Source organism: Diceros bicornis, chromosome 18 (assembly GCF_020826845.1).
Source record: "Diceros bicornis minor isolate mBicDic1 chromosome 18, mDicBic1.mat.cur, whole genome shotgun sequence".
NCBI lineage: Eukaryota > Metazoa > Chordata > Mammalia > Perissodactyla > Rhinocerotidae > Diceros > Diceros bicornis.
In genome coordinates, this window is record NC_080757.1 from 14,957,998 (window position 1) to 14,977,836 (window position 19,839).

At 51.4% G+C, this 19,839-nt stretch overlaps 1 protein-coding gene across 9 annotated transcripts in view; it reads right to left on the reverse strand.

Annotated features, from left to right (window-relative positions):
- Positions 1-2,460: 2,460 nt before the first annotated feature.
- The window catches only part of RAP1GAP2 (RAP1 GTPase activating protein 2), a 218,525-nt gene continuing 201,146 nt past the window's right edge, over positions 2,461-19,839 (reverse strand). For 8 of the 9 annotated variants that reach the window (XM_058560068.1, XM_058560067.1, XM_058560073.1 and 5 more), the window contains 8 exons: positions 16,756-16,893; positions 14,956-15,074; positions 12,607-12,720; positions 12,240-12,357; positions 11,627-11,753; positions 8,134-8,210; positions 7,720-7,758; positions 2,461-6,818 (listed from right to left, as the gene is read on the reverse strand). In XM_058560068.1, coding sequence (XP_058416051.1) covers positions 7,750-7,758; positions 8,134-8,210; positions 11,627-11,753; positions 12,240-12,357; positions 12,607-12,720; positions 14,956-15,074; positions 16,756-16,893 — 702 coding nt within the window. In that variant the 3' untranslated portion in view covers positions 2,461-6,818; positions 7,720-7,749. The remainder of the gene's footprint in view (positions 6,819-7,719; positions 7,759-8,133; positions 8,211-11,626; positions 11,754-12,239; positions 12,358-12,606; positions 12,721-14,955; positions 15,075-16,755; positions 16,894-19,839) is intronic. The other variant, XR_009222681.1, reaches the window with a different exon arrangement.

The window sequence follows — 19,839 nt, forward strand, 5'->3', positions numbered from 1 at the left end:
TTAAAACCAACACAACTGAGCCTGATCTGAAATGAGACTGTTTCATCAACTGATAGCTTCCGCAAAGTTTTAGGGTTGGTCAGAGCAGAGCTGGTAGCACCAATGGACACAGCAGGCACTCAGAAAACAAGATTGAAGGAAAACTTGAGCACAGCCTGAGCAGGCTCCTCAGGAAAGCCTTTCTCCATGTGGCAGGCAGAAAGGGCCCCCAAGATGTCCAATGACTGCTATGAGCTGCAGGATGCTGAGGTGGGAGAAATCGGTTTCAAGAATCCTAAGAATGAGCCCCTAGCCTGGAGGAGTGCCCCATCTAGTGGGGGGCACACCTACCTGAGCACAGAACTTAGACTGAAGGTGAGCTTGCAGGGCCCTAGGAGAGTCTGAGTCACTGGCCCACCTGAATGTCACCCATGCCTCCTACCACACTTTCCCACAGACAGGAAATGTTCGACGTCCACAACGGCTTCAGGGATCAGTGCTCTCCGAACTTCTGGGAAAAAGACTTGAACCCACGAAGGAGCCAAATCATGAGGTACAGACAGGCCTGGGGTGTTGTGTGAAAGATGCAGCTTTGCCGTCATGGGGACCCAACAGATGGAATATGAAACTCTGAGAAATAGGAAGCCTAAAACCACAGGATCAGATGAGGCACCACAGAGCATGGGTGTGATGACAGCAGCCCAGGATGCTGCAGACAGGGGTTCCAGAACAGCAGCCCCAAACTGGGCAGGGAACGGAAGAGAGCTGGAATGCACTTTCCAGGTACATCTCTGTGCTTCTAGAACCCCACGGTCCAAAACTGACCATATTGAGGCCAGCGTGTCTATGCAAACCTGCATCAAATTTGGACTCCAAACTGAAATTTGATTCTGATTCTTTAAGTGAAACGGGGATAATAATAACACATGCCTTAATGGGTTGTTGGGATGATTAAATGAGATAAGACAGACAGTTCTGCTGTAACACTTGTTTTGAAAACGGGAATTTGGTCCAACGCAATTGATATATTAAAGGAAAATTTGAGTATAACGCAAATTGTACATTTAATGATGCAACTCGCCCATGAGAAATACTGGGTGAACGCAGAAAACCACACCCAGTTGAATCGAACTGCAGAGGAACACACAAAACCCACATGCACACACCTCAGACATCTGTCAGCTACCTCGGCACACCATGTTTTACAAGCCACACCCACCCACACCTGGTATTACTACTGTCCGTCCGATTTCAGAAAACCCTTCATTCCACCTCTTCACAATAACTCACAAGTGGCAGCCCTTCCAACATCCACTTCCACAGTCCAACTCCAGGTCTGTTTCAAAGTAAAATGCTATATTTACTGTGGTACTTATGTATTTCTTAATCATGTGTAACATTTCTTAACATGTCTAAAACTATCATTTTCATTGAGTTCTTATCTTTTTATTTTTGTGTGTCACTAAGTTTTTAAGTTTATGTCCCTAGCCCTATTTTTTCCATAAGCCCTGCGGTTGCACAATTTTGCAGTGTTGTAACTTTTAGGAACTAGTATGTTGTGTTCCCACAGAACTGACTGCATATGTAAAGACTCAACACATGGTAAGCATTCAATACATGTCAGCCACTATTATTATTATGACAATGACAATTATTATTGAACCTCTGGTGCTTGAATAACATTGTTTTCAAAGCTCTTTCCCAATTATGAACTCACTTTTATCTTCATGCTTTGTGTGTGGATTATTTTTTCAATTCTACATAAAAGAAAATGTAAATCCAGGGAAGTTCAGTAATTTGCCCAAAATCACACAACCAAGCCCCAGCAGATAAAGGCCTGTTCCTTGCCTTCAAATTTCTTAAGGGAAAAAAATAGATATTACTTCTAAGCCTACATCCAAACATTGTAAAGCAAAGTACACATAGGAGCATGGCCATTCGGGAATCACGGGGGAAAGGATAGAGGGCATTTAATCATGAAAGAATACTTGAAGAAGTGAACCGATAGTTTGGAAAGAAAGTGGGCAGAAGGAAGAAAACTGCAGGATGGAGACAAATTAGTGAATAGCAGGGATCTCAAACTCAGATGCCTACAGGGGCCAAGCAAATAATAGGAATCAGTGAAATGCTCCAGGTGTAAAGAATAGGGCATGGTGGGGACTGTGGTCCCACCAGAGGAGCAGCCTCTAGTGAGCTCTGACCAATTACTGCTACTCCTAAGGAGTGGACCTAGCATCTGACTTTTAAGAGAAACAGAAAGTTCAGATTTTATGTGAAATTTCTAGGTTTGGGAGGAGTTTTTTATTTTAGTTGTGGTCAGTTTTAAAACATTGGCAACTAATTCAAAAATTTTAAAATACTTTTCAGGCCAAAGTAACACATCCACAGGGCAGATGTGGCCCGTGGGCTGCCAGAATTCAACCCCTGTGAACTGAAAGGCGATGCTCAGGACTGGGGCCCCAAGCAAAGGAGTCTGAACGCTGATGGACACAAAATATGTTATTTATTGTCAATTTCTGCAAAGACACATTTAAGCAACAAAATATACATTTGTCGACCTTTTAGAATTTGTTTTATACATTAACAAATACAATGTGCTACCATAGCAATAAATTAAATGTACACTATTTACATTACATAGGCAGTCAGGGTCTACGAATCACCTCCTCGCAAAGAGGAAAGAAAGGAAAGGTAATCATCACGTGGATCATCATTTCCAAGCTACACTTCTTAGGTTCTATCACATAGAGGAATCTCTTCACACTTAAACATCAATGCTCCCCTGGCTGGAGGGTGGAAGGGTAATGCCCAGGACAGGGGGGAGTTGGCACACATGCTAAGGAGCAAGAAGGGGGGATTGACCCTTCCAAGCAGAAATGTCACAAAATCAAAGACAATGGCATTTAAATTCCAGTCTTCCAGACAAATACCCTGTCCCCAGGGCTGGTAAGGCACAGACAGAGCCGCGGCCCCTACAGCCTCTCACCAGGCAGGGCTCTGCTGTCCTTGGCCCTGGCAGGGCACGTCTCCTTCCTCCCAAAGAGGAACATGGCCCAGCTGAAAGGAGGGAGATGTGGGGTTGGGGTGGGGAAGAGGCTAGTGGTAAAACAGGTATCAGAGCTTGTAGAAGAATGCCCCACCCAGCCCCCAGAGGGCGCAGGGGCAGCCTCGGCAAACGCCACTCACCCACCCTCGCCTTTGAGAGGGGCAGCTAGAGGCTGAGGGAAGAGCCGCAGGGTCGCAAGCATGGCTGACTGGCCAGGTCCCTGCCGGCCACCTAGAGCCATAAGATCTCCTGGAACCCGACCATTCCCCCACAACAGACCTGCCTCTCCTGACTCAGAACTGAATGAAGAAGGTAGTGTTTGCGTTGGCACCTTAAACGGTCAGGGTGAAGAAAGTGAAATGGGCTCTTGTCCCGCCTCGTCACTTGAGCCTACATTTTTATTCACCACCTTTGATGAGGATTGGGGAGAATCAAAGACTTTTTTTTTTTTTTACCACTTCTCTTCTTAACTTAAAAAGGGGAAACTGAGGGTTGGTTAACTGTGTCTTTGCCCTCAAGGAAAAACCCACTGGAATCTCTTTCCCTTCTTTGCTTAAGCTGCATCCAAAACCCCAGGACCCTCACTGAAAAATCCAAGAGAATATCCCTCCTGATGAAAAGAGCAAAGACTGAGGTCCCACCAGCACCCTTGACTGCTGACACCTCCCAGCCAGTGCCGAGGCACCAGCTAACCGGCTTCTCCAAAACTCAGGGCCCCAGGAAATGCAGCCACTTATTCAACTAACCATGTAGGTGGTGCCAAAGGGCCCTGGGTTATGGCTTCTAACCCTAGCTGGCTGTGTGACCTCAAGCAAGTTATTTCCCCTCACTGGGGCTGAAGTTTCTCACCTGGATGACAACATGGTTGGATTAGATGCTAAAAGGGGCCCAGAAGACTTGGACATTGAGATGATGCTGACCAAGCTGAAACAGAGTATTTTTCAAGAAACACCATTTTCTACTCATTAGCATAGACAGAAACTCTAGCTAAGACCTTCTAACTCAAGCTCTTTCTGCATCTGCTTTTAAGCATCGACTGAGCAGAGGCCTATGGGTGCCCTACAGAACCTGACAAGTATAGTTTCTTTTGTGAGGCAGGCAGTTCCCAGAGCCAGAGACATGTCCAGGAAACACTTCTCCTGTGTCCCGGAGATCACAAGCTGAAGGCCTCAAATACCAGCATGAGTACCATCAGGATGAGTCTAGTCACAAGGACCAATGAGGCTTGAGCAAATCTTTGAGCCCTAAGACAGGGCGCAGCAATAAAAAGAAAGACATTTTGGACCACAGCAGACACAAGGGGAGTGTGAGAGAAGCAGCCTCCAAGAACCCGAGCTGCCTGCCCCACGGTCCAGAAGGGTGAGGGGAGACTCCCCGGTCCTCGTTCTCCTCCTCCCCCTCAGCCCTGGGACCTCAGTGGGGCTGGTCGTGTGCACTCTGGAAGCCGGGGGATGTAGTTTCTAGAGATGGTGATGCAGGACCCAGGCACAGTTCAGATCCTTCCCAGAGCGCCCCCATTAGCACACAGAAGGTAGACAACACTTCTCAGGTCTGTGCTTTTTAGGTGGCACGCCTGTGCCTCTATTACTCTGGACACACCCAGCCATCCTGGCCACTGGCTCAGAGGCAGGGGTAAAGCCCTTGCAGGAGGTGAGGGCTGCAGTGGGGAGGTGCAGCCAGAGCAGCAGGGGAAGGTGAGTATGAGGTTCCCAAGTAGGAAAGAGTGAGGACAACCTGAAAACCCCAGAGGACCCCCAGACCATAACACAACACAGCACAGCACAACCACCCAGCAGCTGTAAATACCAGCTACCCAGGGAAGTGAGCCAGAACCCTGGAATAGTTTTTAAAGAAATGCAGTTTGACCTTTCAAGTTCCTTCAGAAACTCAGCCAGCAGAGCGCTGCCAGAATCCGCGGGCCTCGTTCCAGCAGTGGGTGCCGCTCCAGTGACTTTTAATAAAAGCTAAACAGATATTTGGTGACCTTCTAACTAGAATAAATCTTACCAGACTAGTACTTTAAGTAAACACATTTCCCAAATAGTGTGAGGGGAGAGGTCTGCCCAGCCTGCAAACGGGACCCCATAATGTCCAAGCGAGTAGGGGGACAGACGATCATGGTTTTGCTCTAACGGCCAAAGCAATGGGGAAATTGTCACATGGGTCAAAAACAAGTGTAACATTTATAGGCCTGGACTTGGGAACAGGCCCAGATCTCAATGCAAATTAAGCATCTGGTTGGAAATCCTTGTCATCTGCTAGTTAAAGCAAGAGCCCAGCCAGCGTCACCCCAGCAGCCCTGTGTCACAGAGGCCCCACATGCACTGAAGCTGCAGCACCTCCAAGGGTCTGCTCTTCAGACTCTATGTTCTACCTGGAGGACACCCCACCTTAAACCCCACCCGAGCTGGTCAGCAGAAACGACCTCTCGCACTGCAGACTCGGAGGGCTGAGAAGCGAGAGGGGGCTGCTCCTCTGAGAGCGAGCTGGCTCACCCAGCGAAGGGGGCTCTGGCTGAGGGTGCAGGTGGCAGGATGTATATGAACTGCACCCAGCCAGGGCCCAGGTTGCAGGAATCCCACAGATGTGACAACTGCCCACAGACCCGCAGTTGGAGAGGGGAAGAGGAGGATTAGGGGGATCAAACCCCGACACGGCAGAAGGGCAAGTAGCTGGAAAGAGTCCCTCGGGCAGCACTGGGTCCCCCACAGACGCCAGGAATATAAAGTGCAGAAGGACACGGCTCTAAGTCCCACGCCCACACACCAGCCTGACCAAACCTGACGTGTTGTCCCCACCTGGCCACCGCAGCTCTCCTCTAAGTGGTGGGTTGACGTAACTCCTCCACGAACTTCCACACCCAGTAGAGACCTGATCCCAGCCTGGTCCTCGGATCTGAGGTTTTCCTCGGCCAGAGCCCCAGCACTCACGGGCTCCCCTCCCTGAATTCCTTCTCACTGCTGGCTGCCCACCCTTCATGGGAAAACATCTGCTCAAAAGGGAGGGACTGACACAGGGCTTCTCCCACAGCAACCGCAATCAGGAGCCTGAGTGAAATCAGGTGGGACGAAAGTGCCAGCCGCTGTCAAGGAGCAGCGCAGCGCCCGCTCCCACACACGCCAGGCTGCGCCTCAGCTTCCACCGGCCGCTCAAGATACAGGGAGCAGGGACAGAGGCAGCCCTGGGCCTGATGTCAGCAGAGGGTGAGAAGTTACTGGCACAGAAGCAAACAGATGTTGGGGAGCTCCACAGATGTGGGAGCAATAGAGCTGATTTCTATCAGGACATCTTCGAGGACTACAAATTTTGCTCCTGGAAAAGTGCTCCGTCCACCACCACTAAATGCATCTGCCGTGCCTGCCATGTGCAGGACACAGTGCTGCCCCTCCCTGGGCACAGTCCTGCTGTCGGCCTCTGCTCCCCTCCTTCGCCACTCTCTCCGCCTCTCTGGTCTCTGACTGAGTCCCCGGTACCCAGATCCCCCTTTGCCCAACTCCTGCCTCTGCAGACAAAACAAGATGACAGATAACCCAGACACACATCACATTGGGTGGGCAGGAGTAGGGGGAGCCTAGAGGAACGAGGCCTTGTCCAGAGATGGGGAGGTGCTTGCAAGGTGTCTTGGTGAAGGGGCAGGCAGGAGGGCTGTGGCTGGGTCAGGACACTGGGACAGACAGCTGGTCCAGTGGGCAGGAGGCCGGTGGAGCAGCAGGCCTGTGATGGTCAGAGTAGTGGACGGCACCCCCCAAACTGCTGCAACAGGAGTCTTCTCCAGGACAGAACTGGGGCTTCCCTGGAGGAGACAAGGAGAAGAGAGGTGAAGACCAAACACTGGGTAAAGGAAGGGAGGGCGAACACAGGTGCCCATGGCTATAGTCCACTGAATATGCCCAGGACAGGAGGGGGCCAAATACAAGGGGGCCAGACTTCACACAGCCCCGGAAGTTGGAGAACTTCAGATGGAGGCCTCTGAAGTACGTGATGGGAGCTGGAGGTGAGTGCCAGCATTCCCACCTTCATAGATCAGGTTTACGTAAAGTGGACTCAGCTGTCCCCCTCCTCTTGGTTCCAACTGTGACTCATACAGCTGCGAGCCCCACAGCAGGGCTGGGAATTCAGATGAGTCTCTAGCAACTTCCCTAGCAGTAGTTCAGGCCTTGGTGGCAAGCTGGACCCCTGCCCTGCTCTGCGGAAAACCACACACTTCCTCGGCCGAGGCTGGAAGCAGAGCTCCTTCCTGGGGTTGTCCTGCACAATGTTTAGGGGGCATCTCTGGACACACACGGAGGACACACTTCAGCCCCGAGCCCTGGCCAAAGACACAGCAGGGAGAGGCTGCCGAGAGCAGGGAGGCAAAGGAGACAAACTGAGGAATCCCCACTCCAGGGTGCAAGGTGGGCTCTGGGCTACTGCCCCTCTGCCTGCAGGAACCAGGCTCCTCTGCGGGAGGGGGACTGACTCAGTGAGCCTGTCCCAATCCTATCGGGCAACCCTTCCCATCTGCACCCAAGGCCATCTACTCTCTTCCCCATCCAGACTGGGCCCCATCGTAGAGGCTTCAGGGAAGAGGCCACTGGCCCTCCCCAGCTGTCAGGATCTCCCTGGCCATTCTCAGGTTATCAGGCCACTAGTACTCGGATCTTCAAGGGACACATCTTCCCTCGTGGCCACAGCAGAACAAACCCTTGACCCACCTTTGACAGGCGAAGGACTCCTCTTTCACATTAGTGACCCTGTTTCAAGAAAAATCCATACAAGAGTTTTAAATAACTAGACGACATAATCCCCACCAACTGCAGCTTCTGTGCGCTCAGCTCTCAACGCTCCAGTGAGCTTAGGAAGGGACAGGAGGCCCCAGGAGCCAACAGTTCACAGCTCACACCTGTGTGTGTCCAAGGGTGTGGCTCTAACACAGGGCATGTGGCTGAGGTGGCTGGTGACCCCTAGGCTGATGTCTGCACCATGTGGGGACCAACAGCATCACCCCAAGATCTGACCAGAGCTTTCCCTCCCCCCATGTGATGCACCCCCAGGAAGGAAGGCTGGCTTTTGGAGGAGGCTGGAATATGGGAGGCTCCCCCCGCTTCCCTACACCCCCAGATCCTTACCGCACTGGAGCTGGCATGGCTGAGCTTATCAAAGCGGAATTTCAGGTTTGACCTCGGGGAGTTTCTGCTTTTGACATCTAGGAAAACGAAGAATGCCCATGAAAAGAGGGTGGGACTGTAGCGGTCACTGGGGCTGAGGGTGGGACACTGGATAGGGAGGCCAGGAGAGGAGGCCTCCTCCTCTCCACTGGGCACCCTAGCTGACGTGCACTGATTCACAAGAGCCAACTTAACTTTTTAGAAATGTTGTGAGCTGGTTGTTAAACAGTCATTTAAAAAAATTAAATTATATCGGCTTACAATTAAATAAATTATATTCATCAAAAGTAATAAATACTCAAAAGTCATCACTTCCTAGTTATTTCACTACATTTTACTGTTATCTATTCTCTTAAGGTTATTTCCATCTATTGTATCTGTCTGGCAGCTCTTCCCAACTCCAGGTCACATTGAGGTCAGCCTGGCAGGATTATTCACACCACAGAAATCAGCAAACGCTACAAATCAGAGCTTGATTTATTGTTTGTTGTCTAGACTTAAGAAATTAATGGAGAAATATTAATAATGTAGATTAAACTTGAAAATGCGTTGTGTCTATAGCCATTGCATTGTGAACAGCACAAAAACTGACTGAATCCTCTCCCAGTGTTTGAAAACTACTCTCTGCTTCAGCAAAGAAGTTGCTCACGTCACTGACAAAATAATATCAATCCCCATTCATGTCAGAATTACACTTGTACGTCATCTGCCATCTTAAGTCATCTACAGACGCAAAAGTTAGTCAAATAGCAATAAAAGTATTTTGTGAGTCAATTGACTAAATGAAATTTATAGTAAAGAACATTGGATATTTTACCATTTTTTATAAATTGTACGTTTCAGATTCTTTATATCAGTAAAATTTACAGTGAAGATATATGTGGGGGTGTGTGTGTGTATGTGTGTGTGGTGGGAGAGCCAGTTGTTAAACTTTTACCAGCACACCACTGGTGGGGCGTGCCCCTTGGCTTTCTGGTTTTCCTCTGGCTGAGAGAATCTACAGCTGAGTACACTCTACCTGGAGGCTGCTGAATTACTCCTGCTGCTTCAAATCAAGGGGTTCTGCTCGGCGCTATGAGTATGTGACCTCTCAATGTGACCCGCCAATCCCCTCTCAGGGCCCAGGGAGCCGAGGTGTGAAAGGACCAATGGTCAGGGCACCTGAGATTATGGAAGACTGGATGTCAGGCCCTCCCAGGTCACCTCCCTCCCCTCAGCCCTGTCTCTCCCCAGATGCAGCTGAACAGTCTAAAACAGCTTTCCAGATCTCCACAAGCCCACTCTGGTCCTGCAGGTACCCAGTACAACTTCTGTGGGGGTGAGGGTGAGGGGCGGCCCCTCAGGGTTAAATACTACCTGAGGGTGGGGGGCAATAAGCACTGGGCAGGAGTTACTAGGCCCATTTCTGGTCCACTTCTGCCCTGGGTGACCTTCAGCAAGTCACAGACACTCTCTAAACCTCCTTTACTCAAAACCTTATTTATTTTGATATTTATTTAACACCAAGTAGGAGCCAGGATTGGTTACAGATTCTTCCACTCATTCCTTCAATATTTAATTAAGCCTTATTTTTTAAAACATCAGGGGATTTGTATTACTACCCACTTTATTTTTTTATTTTTTTGTGAGGAAGATCGGCCCTGAGCTAACGTCCGCCAATCCTCCTCTTTTTTTGCTGAGGAAGACTGGCCCTGAGCTAACATCTGTGCCCATCTTCCTCTACTTTATATGGGACGCCGCCACAGCATGGCTTGACAAGCGGTGCATCGGTGCATGCCCAGGATCCGAACCGGCGAAACCTGGGCCACCGCAGCAGAGCGCACGCACTTAACCGCTTGCACCACCGGGCTGGCCCCAACTACCCCACTTTATAGATGAGGAAACTGAGGCTCAGAGAGTGGGCCTGTCAGTGCCACAGCCAGAATCAGAAGCCAGCTCCACAGCTGCCCAGCCAGAGGGGGTGGAGTGACAGGAGACATGTGAACTGGTCTTTTCTGTGTCTCCATCATCTAGACAAGAGTTTCTCAGCCTCAGCCTATCGACATTTGGGGCCGGACAATTCTTTGCTGCCTTGTACACAGTAGGCTGTTTCCCAGCATCCCTGACCTCTGCCCACCAGAGGCCAGTAGCACCCCCCATCCACAATCATGAAAACCAAAATGTCTCCAGACATTGCCAAACGTGCCCTAAGGAGCAAGATCACCCCTAGCTGAGAACCACTGATTACACTATTGTTTTATTCCTGTTATAAACACTTAGGTTAACAGTTCTAAGTCTCCTAGAACCGTAACTTCATTTACTCTTCACACAACCAACCACATGAGGTAGAAACTATTCTCCTCTCTCCATTTTTTGCCTGGGGAAACTGAGGCACAGAAAGACTCAGTAACTTGCCCAATGTCACCTCGCTAGTAAGTGGAAGATAAAGGAACTGGACCCAGGCTCCAGAGTCCTGTCCCCACACGGTGCTGCCCTCCTCGAGGGCGGGACAAGGCTCTGACACCTGGGCACCCGCAGCACCCAGCAGTGCCTACCGCACACATCCACAAATGGGGAAGTCCCTCAGGCTCCAACCCTCCACCTTCTCCCCAGAGCTGGCTCCTCCTACTCTGCCCAACTGCAGGGATCAAGAACCCCAAAAGGCCCAGACTCCTTGCTCTCCCTGAACCCCCACTACTGAGCCCAGAAGATTTTTTCTCCTTGCATTTGCATCCTTCTCCCATTGCCCCAGATGCCTCCCAGATGCATGGCCCCATCACCCCTCACTGCCCATTGTGACCCCTCACCGATCTCCCTTTCCACGTCTGCTCCCCACCAATCCTTTCTACTCAGCCAGCTGCAGCCTCCAAAGCGATCTTTCTCCACTCCAGATGGCGCTTCTCTACTTAAGAAACTTCAAGACCCTCCAATGGCTTCCACTGCCGGCAGGATAACACCAAAATCCTCACCAGGGTCCCATGGCGGCCCCAGCCTGTTGCTTTAATCGCTGTCTCCTCTCTTACCCATCCCCTCCAGCTGCACTGGACCACATGCGGTTCCAGATCACAATCTCTCGATTCCCTCCAGGCCTTTCCATATGCTGTTCCCTCTGCCGGCAACACTCTTCCCACCTCCTATTCTTGCATTATCAGGACCATTGCTCTGACAGAGGGGCCCTGGGTCGGTGATGGGGTCGGGCAAGAGGTCAGGGGAAACAGCCCTCGCTTTCAAATCACACAATCCCAACTCCTCCAGCAAATCACTGAACTCTCTGAGCCTCAGTTTCCCCATCAGTAAGGAGAGGATAGGGTTGATGAACAGATGCAGTGAGCTAGCAGAGCTGAAGGCCCTAACACTTTGGGGTGGGAATGGAAACTGTCCCGTTCAGCGTGCCTGGGGCGCACGCCCCACGAACAGTGGTCACGGCACAGCCTCACCCCAGGCCACATCACACACACCACCAGACGCCACTGACCCGTAGGACTCCGGCTGATGATGATGGGGGTGGCGGCTGCCCCCAGGCTGGGGCTCTCGCTGCTTGGGGACTGGCTGTAGACAAACGCCTCCTGCTTGAAGGGCGAGGTTGTGGACGGCTGGCTGCTCTGGGGAGAGAGGCCGGGTGAGTGAGGCCAGCCCCACCCACAGCAGCCCCACAGGGTGGCCCACGCCTCAGTAGGCCTAAGACAGGCCCCCAACAAGCCCAGGGCAGCCACTGCCCCCTACTCCCCACTTGGACCTGCTCTTTCCTTCTGCTGCCTCCAACCTCCCCCGCTCCCGACCCCCAGAAAGTGCTGATGACCCCTCTCTTCTCCAGCCAGGAATCCCATGGCAGGAACACCATTTAGTCTGGCCGCTGACCCTCTGCTGCTGCTCCCATGTCACTCAGAGGAAGACCTCCCTGAATCACTGCTCCCAGAGGGCAGAGATGGCTGACTGAGCCACCTCCTGTTTCCACACTTCCCCTTTTATCCTCAGAGCCTGGAGTGGGGCTCAGCCCACAGTAGCTATTTTAATGCACAGAGCAGGTGTCTGGCTGGGCCCTAGGGAACCCCTCCCTGCTCCCCAAGGTTGGCCAGGGCCACACCTACCCCGCTGTCACACTCTTCCATGGCCTCGCCCTCCCCCGCCGTGCTGCTGAAGCTGCTGGTGCTGGAGGAGGAGCGGGAGATGTTGGCTCGGCCATTCTCCTTCAACTTGATGAAGGGCCTGCAGGAAACAGGAGGCAAGGCAGGCCCTGGTCATACACTGAACCCCCAGGCCCTCCCTGGGACTGAGGGCAGGCCTAGCAGAGATCTGAGCTTGCCCACCAGCGGCTCCCCACGCCCCTGCCTGTTGGCTTTTGTGTTCCGGAGAGTTCTCAAGGCGAGAGATGCTTCCTCTCAGCTTGCCTGGAACAGAGAACATGTTCCAGGGCTCCAAGTGGCTAAAGCCAGCCTCCACCACCCTCACTCTTACTTCTCCTTGTTGGGGCAGATTTCTGGAGAGCTGGGATTGGATGAGGTCTCAGACTTTATCTCCTGAGAAGAGTGTGCACCATCTGGCGTCTTGGGGTTGCTGGATGCACTGTCACTGAGGAAACGAGGAAGAAGAGCAGTGAGGCCACGGAGCCAGCCCCCAACCCCTACCCCACCCCCAGGCCTGAGACAGAGCCCCAACCGGCTCTCAGCACCAAAATGGGGCCTGTGGGGTCAGAGCCCCCTGCCAGAGCACAGCCACGAGGACCTCCGTTCCCACCCGAGCCCCTCTCAGAGACTATGGAGGGCAGGCAACAGAGATGTCCCCATCCCTCCCTCCCCCTGGCCCCTGGCCACCACTAATCTACCTTCTGTCTCTATGAATTTGCCTATTCTGGACATCTGGTAAATGGAGGCATACAATATGGCGTGGTCTTTTTGTGAGTGGCTTCCTTCACTTAGCATAATGTTTTCAAAGCTCATCTATGTTGTAGCATGGATCTGTACTTTACTCTTTTTTATTGCAAAATAACATACCATTTTATGGATTTACCACATTTTATTTATCCATTCATTGAGTGATGGACATTTGGATTATTTCCACTTTGGGCTATTATGAATAATGTTGCTACGAACATCTATGTGCTAGTTTTTATGTAGACATGTGTATACTTTCTCTCGGGCCTATACCTAGGAGTGGAACTACTGGGTCATATGATAACTCTATGTTTAACCCTCTGAGGAGCTGCCAGACTGTTTCCCACAGCAGTTGCACTAGTTTACATTCCCATCAGCAATGAATGAGTTTCTCCACATCCTTGCCAACACTTGTTAATATTCGTGTTGTTGTTTTTTTGGTTTTTTTGTGAGGAAGATCAGCCCTGAGCTAACATCCATGCCAATCCTCCTCTTTTTGCTGAGGAAGACCAGCCCTGAGCTAACGTCTATTGCCAACCCTCCTCCTTTTTCTCCCCAAAGCCCCAGTAGATAGCTGTATGTCATAGTTGCACATCCTGCTAGTTGCTGTATGTGAGACGGTGCCTCAGCATGGCCGGACAAGCGGTGCATCAGTGCGTGCCCGGAATCTGAACCTAGGCCTCCAGTAGCGGAGCGTGTGCACTTAACCGCTAAGCCACGGGGCCGGCCCCAATATTTGTGTTTTTGATTCTAGCCATCCTAGAGGTGTGAAGTGCCTCAACACACTTTTAATGAGGTCGCTAATGACTCCTAATGGTCAGTCCAAGCAGGGGTTTGAGTCACTGTGCTGGACTTCTCTGCACGCCTGACACTGCTGACCCTCCCTCCTGGAACTTCTCTCCTGGTCTCTGAGATTGCAGCCTCTCCAGGCTCTCCTCCTCCTCTCTCACCGTTCCTCCCATCGTCTTCACTGGCTCTCCTTTCTCCACTTCCCCTTAAATGCTGGTATTCCTGAGGCATTCAACACCACGCTCCAGGTGATCACATCCATTGATCTGTCTTTAAACATCACCTCTACCCCAGTGACTCTTAACTCTCCTTCTCCAGTCAAGGTCTCTCTCCTGAGCTCATAACCCGCAATTATAACCACTCCCTGCACTTCTCTGCTGGGTGGCCCACAAGGACTCACTCACATGCACAGGCTCCAAACAGAGCTTTTCATCCTCCTCCACAAACCTGCCCCTCTTCCTGCATGACCAAGCTCAGGGGCTAGTACCACCATCTAGGGCTCCTGGCAGACAACTTGGAAACCTGGAAGTCAACCTAAATGCCTCCCTTTCCCTGACAAGGCTGTAGTCTTCTGGAGGGCAGGCTGTTTCCTCTATAGCTGTTATCTGAGCACTGAGTCCAGCACACAGCAGGCACTCAAGAAACGCTGCTCACTGAATTAAATAATAATGGGTTCACCAATTAAAGGATCAGAAAGACAATTAGCAAGAACAGGTTAAGTATGAAGCAATATGAGTTTAAAAAAAAAAAAAAAGAATAGAACATTCTAGAAGCCCAAAGGAAGTTTCAATTAACTATGCCTGGCAGAATCAGAGGAGGTATCCATAAGAGCGGACATTTGAGTGAGCACTCAAAAAGGAGGCAAAGAAAGAAAAGAATCCAAGCAACGTTTCTCGTGTGGGCCAAAACGTGACACGAACAACTTTGGAAAGTCCTGTGCAGAGACTAGTTAACTCTGCCTTGGTGGATAAAGAGCTGCATGAGTGACAGAGGATGTGCAGGTGCCTGAAGTGGGGACCACAGTTAGACGGAAACCATCTCCCAAAGCTGCGCAAAGCCCTCCCCAAGATTAGACATCTGACAGCTGTGGAGAGAGCTGACAGACCCCAGAGTCGGACTGGAGTGGGGGGCCCCTGGCAGTTACCTTCGTGTCCGGCTGTCCCCTTGGCCTTCAGATCCCGTGTGCAGACGCGGGAAGAGCCCTGACCGCCGCTTGATGGGGCTCCTCGACTGGTTCTTCGCCGTTGCCACTGCCACTGGAGGCTGCCAGTGAAAGCACCAAAATGAGCGCTCACAGCCCAAGCCCAGATCTCCTTCCCCTCATCCTCCTTTCTGGTCTACAAATAGCTCTTGCAACCCCCTAACTAGGCTGGAGGAGATTTCAGAAAATAGTAAGACAGCTAGGAAGGTTGGGATCTGTGTAACAGGAGCCGAGACCCTGAGGCTCAAGCCACTTGCAGTCTGTTTTCCTGTGTTCTTAAGTCGGCCCTGTGGCCCCAGGCACAATCCACCAAAGACCAGAACTGGACTAACACGGGGTCAGGGCCACCCTAAGGAGAGCCTCGCACATGAGTTGGATAGGATGATTCAGACGGTCACCGAGTGAGAACTACAAAGCTGCAAGAGCCCTGGGAACGACCTGCGCCAACCTCTCACTTTACCAATGAGGAAGGCAAGGAGATGTGGCCAAGGGCATACAGCGAATCACTGGCAGGATGAGCACGAGAACCCAGGGCCCCTGACTCGCCACCCACTGCTCACAAACAAAAGGGTCCAAGCTGGGTGTCACAGCAACAAGACAGAATGAGAGCAGCAGAGCCAGGTCCACAAGCCCCCAAAGGCAGAGGGACCTGCCAAGAATGTGGCTCTGCTTCAGCCACATGTTGGGGGACAACGGAAGGGTGGGAGATTGAGAACGGGGAGGCGCAGGCCTGGAGCCAATCTTTAGAGCCTGTCAGGCCCCAACTTCTGCTATTTACATGCTGTGCAACCTTGGGTGAGAGGCAAGACTCTCTGGGCCTCAGTCTCCTGATCCACAGAATGGAGATAATTGCCCTGCCCTGCTCATTTCACAGACCTTCTGGGAGGACAAGATAATAGCTAGGAAAATACCTGGTAAATTACATGAATCATGCGAGACCATTTATAATACTAATCGTTACTATTATGGTGAGTCTGTTATGCTATTAAAAAAGAAAAGAAAACCCTAGTCTATACAAATCCAAAGTCACTTTGCTTTTTAAAAGGACAGACCACGTGGTGGTTCCTTCCCCCGGCCAGCCCCTGGTGCACGCAGACCAGACCCAAACCCACAAAACTTCCAGGCTCTCCTTCCTTGGGAACTGTATATACAGTGATTAGAAAAGAAGACTTTGGCTCAGGGAGACCTCCATTCAAATCCCAGCTCTTCAGCTTAACTATGTGATCTGTAGCAAGTTACTTAACCCCTCTGGGCCACCTTTTCCTCAAATGTGAAACGGAGAACACATCAGGACCTACCTCAGACAGCTGCTACGGGGCTCAGATGAGATCATGTCCATGAGTTACTGAGCTCAGTGCCTGGTGCACAGCAAGCTGGGCAGTTACTGTTATCATTAATGATAACAAAGCAAGGACACCCCTCATGGGTCCCAAGCCCCTGGGCAGAGAAACGTGCCCCAGGACCATTTTGCAGGGTTGGCCCTGAGGAGAAGGCCCAGTTGTCCAGGAAACTCAGAGAACAGGACAACAGGAGGGCTTCTAGCCTGGCCAAGCCAGGTGCTATCTGGGATGGAGGCTCCATTTGAAACAGCAGGGCCTGGGGTTGCCCCAAACAGCCTCAGTTTCCCTCTGTCATCCCTGCTCTCGTCTCATGGCCCAAGCCTGGGTGAATGCACCCCTCCTCCACAGGCCCGGAGGACCCTCCCAGGGACCCCTGTGCTGCCCCAGGGCCTGCGGCACTCACTGAGAAGGTGGTCTTGGTGACGTCCATGCTGTTGTGGGAGATGCCCCCGCTGAGGCTGCCGGGGATGCCCCCACTGTGCTGCTTCTTCTGGCTGCTCACCATGGTCTCCATGGAGTGGCTGCGCACACGGATGGCCCGCTGTGGGGAGAGCAGGGGACAGGACCTGAGAGCTGGAGCCTGGCCCCCACCAGATGACCCTGCCCTCTTGGTAGGGGTCTGCAGACCCAGCTCTTAGTGTGTGCACACACACTCGAACACTCGCTCTCTCTCAGTGGCTCACACTATAATCACTATGGTTTTCAGAAAATTTTCACATATTCTGTCCCGTGCTCTGGGTGTGAGTGACTCAGTAGGCAGAGGCGAAGGAGGGCACCAGCCAGGGAGAGTCTGAGGGGTCAGTGCTCCAGCTCCCCGGTAGTGGACAAAGGTTGTTATCCCCATCTTACAGGTAAGCAAACCAAGGCTTGGACAGCTCATCGAACCCATGGGACCCTGGTCTGGTTAGCAACCTCTCTAAGCTACAGCTTCCTCATCTGTAAACTAGGAATGATATGTTCCACACAGGATCATGGTGGGAATTAAACACAGCCATGTGCCTGACCCCAATTTGACTCTTTTTTCCCAGAAAACTAAGCATCCTTCTATATTTAAACACTGGATATCCCTTCGGCTGTCATCCCAAAGTGGATCCCAACCTGGAATACATTCGTCTCTGGGAGCTCTTATGAGTCCGTGCATTGAGCCAACGCTCACTTGCAGGGGCTTAAGACATCGTCAGTACAAGCCCACAGCCTGACACAGCCAGTGAAAGAGAGATGCACGCTCAGACTGGGTGAGACACAAGGCCTCAGGGGGCACAGGGCTGCTCAGGCCACCCAGAGCCCTGTGCCCACTTAGGGCCACCAAAGAGCAAAGGGCATATCAGCAAACAGTGAAGACTCCAGGAGGGAGCAATTGGGATGGTCAGAGGCTTGTCACAGTGCATGCATGGATGAGAAGAACAGCTAAAATCAAGATTGCCAAGCCCATGGCAGAGATGGACCTGGGAGGTGAAGAGCACTCCCTCAGACTGCTCTGCAGGCCTAATCTGGAACCAGACCCAGAGGAGTGGTTATAGTGAGGCAGATCTCAGCTCAATCCAGGGAGGATTTCCTGACAAGGGAAGTCCTAGAAGATACCACATGGATGATGCTCTCTGGTTCTGGAGGCCTACAAAGATGACATGGGCATTCTAGGAAGGGAAGTTTCTCTCCAGTAAGCCCCAAAACCTCACCACACTCCCCTTTGATTATTCCTTCAGTCACTCAATAATACAGCCAGGTGGCAACACAACTTAGTGGTTAAAAGCATGCAAGTGTCAGGGTCCGACTGCCAGGATTTATATCTGGGCTCTCTATTCCACCGCCCATTAGCTGGGTGCCCCTGGTCAGGTTACTTAGCTTCTCTGAGACTTACCTGTGACATGGGATGGAGGATATCTATACTACGGGGTTGTTGGGAGAATACATACAAGGCTCTTAGCAGAAAGCCCGGCACACCATAAGTACCCAATAGACATAGCTACTCTATAAGCATTCATTGCATGCTTCCCATGTGCCCGGCACTGTGCCAGGAACTGGGAGAACTGTAGGAGGGCAGTCAAAGAAGTGCAAGACCTGGCCCCTGCCTCCAAGGAGTGTACAACTCATCTGGGGAAACAAGACACATTTCTAAAATTGGGGCATACTGCAAGACCCAGGGCCCGTGGGATGCTCCCTTTGCGTTAATTAGCTGTCCAGGGTCCCCAGGGCCTAAGAGCTACACGCAAAGACTCATGAATGGAGTTGTTAGTTGCTCACATAAAAGTGTTATCCCCGCCACGCTCCTTGCTGGCCGGCCCCTCTTCCTCCATGGAACAAAGGAGTAAATCAGGATCAGTCTAAGGCGGTTACATAACCCATCCATTGCCAGTGGAACATGAGGGGACAAATGCTGGGGGCTTCAGGGAAAGGCTTCCCCAGTGATTCCCAAAAGAGATGTGACATGTCTGCCCCTGAAACCACAGCCACCTTGGGGCCACAAGGGATCAAGCCTGTGGGACGAAGCTGACAAGCTGGGGATGGCAGAAGGGAAAGGGAAAGAAGCTGGATGCCAATGACCATGCTGAGCCATGAGTCACTTCAGCCTTCTTATTAAGTGAGCTAATGGACTTTCCTTATTGTGTGAGCCGGTTGAGGTTCTCAGAACTTTCAGAAAACTGACGCAGAAGAACGAACATGTGGACACTAGCTTCCTTCTTCACTGGGTTCATACCCACACACATACAAATGTGTGGGCTTACGTGCCCCATGTGCCATCCTACAGATGTTCTCATGTGGAAGAATGAACCCCCTTCCCTCCCTTCAAGCATCGAGGGAAGAGCTCAGTCTATGGCAAGGTGGTCCCAAGAAATCAGCATGAACACTGCTCCTAACCAAACAGCAGATCTCCCTGGAACCTCCCCCAAGGTCAGGATTCTCCAAGCTTGGAATGGCGAAGGACCACATGGCCTGCCTTTCTATCCTGACGAGGGAAGCTGACTCAGGAAGGAGGACCATTTGTAAATATGACTGCCCTAGAGACAAGCTACTCTTGCGAATGAGGCACACAGCCCACCAGCCTCGTACCTGACGTAATCTAGCCTCTCCAAGATGCCCCTTGAGGGACATCTCTCTCTCCCTTTCTAGACCACAGAATAGTCGCCTAGCAACAGTTTTTTGCAACATGGTTAAAACAGCCGGCACATTCTATTCAGTCCATCACCCGAAGATCATTAAGTCACATACCCTTTGGAAAACTGAGGGCAGGAAAGGTGTGGCACCACACTGAGGTTCCCTAAGTGAGTCAAGCGCTCCATCAATCTCAGCATCATTACATTCCGTTGGTGCCCTGCGTGTGCCGCCACCACCACTACCGCCATCAACAACGACATGTCAATTAATCATCTATGTTCTGATGCACTCTTCACTGTCTCTTTCCAAAAACGATTTGATGTGGATAATAAGCCCTGTGTGATGGCATCTGCTGAGCTTCACACACATGATTTGATTGAATCTCTACAACTCT